The 7,245-nt window shown below is 43.6% G+C and overlaps 1 protein-coding gene across 1 annotated transcript; it reads right to left on the bottom strand.

The window, feature by feature from the left end:
* Window positions 1-685: 685 nt before the first annotated feature.
* On the bottom strand, window positions 686-2,532 carry LOC137838760 (leucine-rich repeat extensin-like protein 5). The gene is made up of 2 exons (XM_068647986.1): window positions 2,187-2,532; window positions 686-1,386 (listed from the first exon to the last, which is right to left on the bottom strand). The coding sequence occupies exons 1-2, from the start codon at window positions 2,530-2,532 to the stop codon at window positions 686-688; spliced, it is 1,047 nt and encodes a 348-aa protein (XP_068504087.1).
* Between the last annotated feature and the right edge of the window lie 4,713 nt (window positions 2,533-7,245).

Below are 7,245 nucleotides of genomic sequence, written 5' to 3'. Positions count from 1 at the left end.
TTACAGATGGACACCATGGTCAGATCAAGCTCGGGGTATTGGTAAGCGACTTGCTCCAGGGCGGCGTCGAACCCGGCGGCAAGGACTTGGGCGGAGCTTTGCTCGAGCTCTTCGGTTTGTTGCTTCAGCTCGTCAGCTCGTTTCTTCAGCTCTTCAGTTTCCCCGCGAGCTTGAGCAAGGTCTTCAGCAACCTTTTTGCCTTCGTCCCGCGCATGGGCCAGCTCTGCAACAGTTTTCTTGTCTTCCTCTTGAGCTTTGGCGAGCTCAGCCATGGCGTCGTCCCTCTCCTTCTCGACCTTCCCGAGGAGGACCTCCCGATCAGCTGACCTTTTTTCAAGGTTCTCCACCTTGGCCGCATCTGCTTTTATTGATGCCTCCAAGTTGGCCACCTTGAGCCTGTAAGGTACCAGCTTACTCTCCAGCTCAATTTTCTCTTGAGCTAGGAGGTGCAATTTCTGGCGCAGATCGGAGGCCTCCTTGCGTGCGCCCCTTAGCTCAGCGCTCATGGCATCCTCCAGCCTTGAGTGGTCGATTTCTGCCATCATCAGGTTGCAAGACAGTTTTTCTGCCTCAATCCTTATCAGGCGGTTCTCCTCCTGGAGCGCTGAGTTCTCGTCCTGAAGCCTCTTGTTCGAGTTCTTCACAGCCTTCGTTATGATTGAGGGGAGATCCTCTGCCATCATCTTCAGTTTAGCTGTGAAGGGCCCCAGACCTCTTCGATGGAGGGTGGAAGGCTTGCAGTTGTTGCTGGTGGAGGTGCTGGAGGAGCCTGGTGCTGACTTTCACCACCACCCTCTTGAGTTTGTAGAGCAAGGGGGGCTTCTTGGCGTGGTGGTGAAGTGGGAGATTTGGTTATGAGTATTGGCGAGTTGTGGGCACCTTCATCTCCACCTGGTGCAGCCCCAGCAATAGAGGTGGTTGAAGGAGGACCCTCTCCAGCAGATACGAACGGTGTGGAAGCGCTTGGAGGGTTCTCTATGAAATTAGGCTCGCTGCCTTCAACCACAGGGAGCGCGACCGCCAAGGGTGTTGCTTGGACTGGCGGTGTTGGAGCTGGAGGAGAGGGCGGTGTTGGTGTTGGGAGAGCGGGTGGTGAAGAGGGTGCCACCCTTGTTCTTTTGGTGACGAGGCCGTCCTCAGTCGCCTCGTCATCTTCATCCTCTTGTACCACTTGAGGAGTTTTCCTCTTTGGCTTCCTCAAGACAAGCTTTTTTCGTTGGGGCGCGGGCAGTGTCTCCGAAGGAGTTGGACCTTGGGGAGGAGATCTGCCCTGAGCAGCGGTGATCTCCACCACCAAGTTGGGCACGGTTTGGGAACCCGTCGCCAACTTGTGAGTTCGGGCGATCGCCCTCAATTCAGCTAGTTTGCCTTTGCCCAACATGAGGTCTGCACAGGGTAAAAAATAGATGAGTAAGCACAAAAGCAAAGGCAAAATATACGAGTATATGCACGAATAACGTAAGCAAGCAGCACATGAATTAAAAATCAAGACCAGTACGCAAAAAACAGGACGCCCAATGATAGATGATAGAAATGCGAAGTCAGTCCCAACACAAAACGAAAACCTAGGTGTCGAGGTAAAGGCTAACCTATATGAGCTTCAAGTTGGTCCTCGAGGAACTCGAAGGAGATTATTGAGGAGGTGGGGAAGGTGATGTTGGCGGCTGCTACACTCTTCCAGAAAAGGCAGAGATCTTTGTCTAGCTCACCCATGGTGTCGGGACTTCTGGGCCTCCTAAAGCTTTCTTTGGCGTCTTTGTTCCCCTTGTGTACCCAATACAAGGGGAAGCTGTCGAGCAGGGAGGGATCTTAGTCGTTGGTGCACACCTTCACAAATTTCCCTTACTAATCTTTGTAAGATTGCTGGAAGATTGAGAGGATTGACCTCCCAGCAATCCCATTCAGGCTAATCCAAAGGCGGTCTCCTGGATTCTTAGCTTCGAACAGGAAGAGGAAAACGTCAACTGAAGCTGGTAGTCCCAAGTGTGCGCACATAATTTGGAACGCCCTTACGAACGCCTAGCTGTTGGGATGAAGCTGGGCGGGGGCGATATCGAGCTCGGTTAACAGCTCTCTCTCGAAGCGAGTGAAGGGAAGTCTGAGCTTCACCTTCTTGAAGAACGTCGCGTAGATGAAGCAGAACAGCTCGCCGTTGTTCACTTTATCGTCCGCGCAGATCGGCTCACCCGGGAAGCAGGGCAGCACGGCCATTTTGCTGTCGTGCTCCTTATGGAATGTGAGCTCGGATTGGTCCCCTTTCCTTAGTCGGTGCACGCCCAACTCCGTGTTTATTGAAGAAGTTTCTTTCAACAAAGCTGAGGTGGCCCACGGGTAAAGCTTCTTATAGTCTTGTGTAGGAATGGAGGCTCCTCCGGCGACTGGTGGAGTTGCCTGAGCGGGGTTGGTGTGAGAAGTTGCAGGCCTCTCAGCCAGGGTAGAAGGAGCACCAGATGCTCGTGGTAGGTTATGCGCTTGGGGTGGAGGGTTTCGCGATGGAGGAGGAGGGTTCACGGTGGTTTTCGTGCGAGCCATCGCAGGAAATGCAAAGGAAAAAGGAAAGGGATGAACAAAGATTGCAGAAAATGACTCGATGGAGGACGAAGAAGGAGGAACGAACAAACAAGAGTTTGCTGGGATGAACGTGATGGAAGATGAAGCCCTAAGTTACGAGAGGGGAGAAAAGAAGAAAACAGCCCACAACGTATGCACCAGACAGATAATGGATGATGCGAATCGGTTAAAATGCAGCAAATATCAAAAGAAGAAGTAAAAGGGGTACCTTTTGATGATCGGATGAGCGTTGAAGAAAGTTGGAGATTGAGAGAGTCGAGGAGCGTCGTGGGATGCAGAGAAAATACTTAGAACTTTTGAGAATGCAGAAAGATAATGGAACAGTAGGAAGTGCGAAGGGTTTTAGGGGTTTTCGAACGTTTTCGGAAGCGCAAACGATAGTTAAAGATGACCGTTGACGAAGCCACGTGTCGAGCAATTGGAAAAAGGGGTTTGGTGGAGCTTCAGAAAAGCAGAGGGTACGAACGTTTGGAATTCCGTGCCAGCGCCACGTAGATCGACAGTGATGTGAGCTCTTAGTCTTTTCGCTGGACAAGTCTTCGCTTAAGACTGGGGGGCTTGTGCAGGTAGTCGGAAGTGATGACGTGGCAACAAGCGATAATATAGGCGTGTTGAACGGAACACCTAGCTGACAGAAGGGAAGGAAGTCGGGAAGCTCGTGTAGTCGCCAATCGTTAAGTTGGCGTGCTCCGATCTCTAGCATATCTAAACCGGCGGTCACCAGGTTTGTGTCGTAGTCGCCGGATGCGAACCTAGGCGACCAAGTGATCAGAGATCGCCAAGAGGAGGACATCGCCGAAAGATCAGGAAAGCTTGTTCAAAGCTTTCAAAGGGCACGAGTGCGAAGGATGAGGTTATCAGATGATCATTCCCTAGCTAGCCAGAGGTTGAGGCCAGGGAACAGCTTACCAGGACATGCACGGTGAAGCAAGTGAAGCAGATTATGATGGCGGCCGGCGAGACCACAGAGAAGGTGTGCATGGTGACACCCCGTACTCGCCGCACAGAAGAGATCGCGCTCCAAGGCAGCTATACACCGAGTTACTCCTTGCACGGGTAACTTAGTCGAACAGCCTGAAGAGTAAGAAGTGACGCTCAAGCAGAGGATGCTCCAGATGGTGACACGTGTACAGCTGGATGCGAGCCACGTGTTCAGATGTGTAACCGTCAGGAGAGAGAAAGTGCATAGGTATATAAGAGATTCTAACGAACTTTTGAGGTACGCGCGTTTAGAACACTTCTTTACGCTTGGAGAATACTTGAGTGACTGAGAGAGTTTTTGCACGGTTCCTTAAGTTCTTAGTTTTCTCTCTTAGAGTTTTGGTGGTTCCGTCATTGACTTGAGCGTCAGAGCGCGATCGGCCGCAACGACGCCACTCTGTCTTTTGCAGGTTCTTGAGGTGAATCGAGGTGTGAAGGATGGAAGCTAGCGTGGTGCAAAGCCGATCCAGAGGAAGAATACCTTTGACGAGGCGAGGCTCTTGCGTTCTGGTCAACCGGCAGGATCAACAAGAAGTAATGATTTTAGCCTAAAAAACAAACCACACAAAAACTAAAAGGGATACACTAAATAGTAATTAGTGTGGGTTTAGTATGTCAATAGAAATGGATTCTAATCAAAAGGTGGCTAATGCATTAGCGGGAGACTAGGGGTGACAACTTTTTGCAAGGTAGCGTCGGTTAAGCGTACATAAAGTAAAATAAATTATTTATTATTTAAACTATAACGTGGGTTTAGTCACACTAGGTAGACAAGATATTAAAAATAATAAGCGTAGTGTCCGTTTGTGGGACACTATAATGAATATAAAAGGAAATAATTAAACTTAGTGTAATAAAAAAGATAAATATTTAAAGTTGGCTTAACCCACACATATATTAAAGTAATAAATAAAATGACAATCTTTGTAGCATTCTCTTTCTCCGTAATCATTTAGCCCATTCCAAACATGATAACATATTGATAAACCCACACATGACATGTATATTTTTGTAAACAAATATTTTATTATTTAATTTGATACTTTCTTAAAAAATGTTGGTGCAACATCCATTCTTGCCTTGTGAATTGTCCTTTGTTTTATCCCTAACATCCACCACAATATTGAAGACATTATCAAAAAAGTATTTTTCAATGTGCATGACGTCAAGATTGTGTCTTAGCAAATTGTGTTTCCAATATGGCAGATCCCAAAAGATTGATCTTTTTTTCCAATTATGATATTGTCCATACCCTGATAAGGTATCAAATAAACCATCAATCATTTTTGGAAAGTCTCGGATAAATTTCCATAATTTCTCTCCATTCAGGAAATAAGGAGGCCCGTCCAATTTAATCCTATTTTTTGTAAATCTCCTTTTACTTCTCCTAAATGGATTATCAGTAGGCAAGAATCAACTATGACAGTCAAACCAAATACTTTTACCACCATGTGGTATTGTAAAAGATTTTGTGTCCTCCATATAATGAGGACATGCTATTTTCCATTTAGTCCCTCATCTTGGCAACATGCCATAAACTAGAAAAGCATTGATTGTCTACATCAAGCAAGTTCGCATGAAAAAGTTCCCCCATCACATGGATGTCGTAGTATGTCATCTTTTTTTCTTGTTTTCAAAATGCCATCGCATTTGCTTAGCAGATTCCATTGATGCATATAATCTTTGTAATATTGAGATGATTGGAAAATAAAACATTCCCTTCATTGGAATTTTTTTGTATCTTCCTTGTCACCCTTAGGAGGTAAATACCGAGGAAGATGACAAAATTTGCTTTTAGTTAAATGGTTGTCTTTGGTATGCAATTATATTTTGGAGCAACATCAACTAACAATTTTATGAAATGGTCTAAACATTTTTTAGTTGTATGCCAATTCGTTCTAACTGCTAGTAGTCTTATGGCTATTGATAATTTTGACTTGGTGGCACCATTATAAATGGGTTCATTTGTAGCTTCTAACATATCATAAAACTTTTGGGCTTCCAAATTAGGTGACTCTGCTAGGCATCGTTGTTGTCCATGTGATCAGAATGACTTGTTATATCTACTTATTGCATGTGTGTATCATACACCACATTGGTCATTGAACCAATGTTACCAACAAGTTTTGTTCTTCCATGGCTATTGGATGCATAACCAACATTATCCTCATTAGACCCCTCTTCTCCATGTTAAACACATGCTATGTAGTTAGGTTTAAAACCATATTGTAGCTAATGAGCCCTCACATGTGATGGTCACTCACTCCAGTAATGAATTGTTTGCTATGTATCCTTGAAGGATCAAGTTGTTCATACATCTAACTTTGATCCATTTTTATGCATATGCTAATGTATAAAAATGTAAAGTGATGCATATGGTGATGTATAAAAATGTAAAGTGATTTTTATGCATATGTCAAATTATTACCCAATATAACACCGCTCTACGAGTAGTGATATATAAGAATTATCAAACAAAATTGTCATACCATATCAAAATGGTGTGAAATTAGTTTTGACTTGTAAAGTGATTTTCAACTCAAAATATTGATAATAAACGGGTTGTAAACCAAATTTTTTAATTGGACAATCTTGTGAAACCACAAGAAACAATGTTATTGACAAAATTATAAATAAATTATTCTTAGGATAACTGTCATTGACAATTAGGTTAGAAAAAGGAAGTGACCTAGAACAATACATTGGTACTCCTTGTGTTTTGTTTTTTTTAAGTTGTCTTTTTTGTAATTAGTCCCTTATTGATAAAAAACTAGTGTAATAAGTATTTTGTACGGTGTTGAATTTGCATTATTATAATCCTTTATATACTTTTTAATAATTCATCCATTTAGTTGACAGTACTAACTATCTCTATTGTTTAGTTCTTAAAATATAAAAACTAAGTACCTTAATTATAAGGTTGGAGAAATTCTAATTAGCAAAATGTAGACGGGTTAATTGATCGTGAGAACATTAGTGCAAATAATGTCTTTTACAATGACATACTAAGTCGATTAAACGAGAACCGGTGTAAACAAAAATGCGGTGACATTTTTTTAAATATTTGGAACATATTACACTGTTTGGATAGAGGAACCAATGTTATATGTCATGTTCAGAGAAAAAAAAGTTTTTTTAAAATTTATCTCTGGGCATTAGATATAACATCGGTTGGAATGGGAAACCGATGTTATATGCATTCTCCAGATTAAAAAAATATATAACTTTTTAAAAATGACATATAACACTTGTTCCTCAATCCAATCGATGTTATATGTGGTGTCTAGAGTTTAAAAAAAAAATTAAAATATTTAACTCTAGACACCACATATAACACCGGTTGGATTGGGGAACCAGTGTTATAAGCATTTTCTAGAATAAAAAAAACTTTATAGGTGTACCGTCCCGTATCCGGGCGTTGACTAAGTCAAGGTCAAAGTCAACGAATGAAGAGTCGAAGCCAAGACAAGGCGTCGCCTAGGTGAAGGCGTCGTCCAACCAGGGCGTCGCTAGCTCAAACAGTACTAAAGCGAGGCAATCACGGTGTGGTTCCCTGATACCCATGGGTAGGAAAGACCATGGAGGGAGCAACGCCGTGGGAAGGCCCCAAACCCTGGATAACCAGGGAACAGTAATAAAGAGGAGAGAAAGGTGGCTTCAAGGCCATAGTGATGACACCAGTGTAGGGCAGCC

This window comes from Phaseolus vulgaris, chromosome 11, assembly GCF_000499845.2.
Source record: "Phaseolus vulgaris cultivar G19833 chromosome 11, P. vulgaris v2.0, whole genome shotgun sequence".
Taxonomy (NCBI): Eukaryota; Viridiplantae; Streptophyta; class Magnoliopsida; order Fabales; family Fabaceae; genus Phaseolus; species Phaseolus vulgaris.
This window is presented reverse-complemented; position numbering and strand designations above follow the sequence as displayed.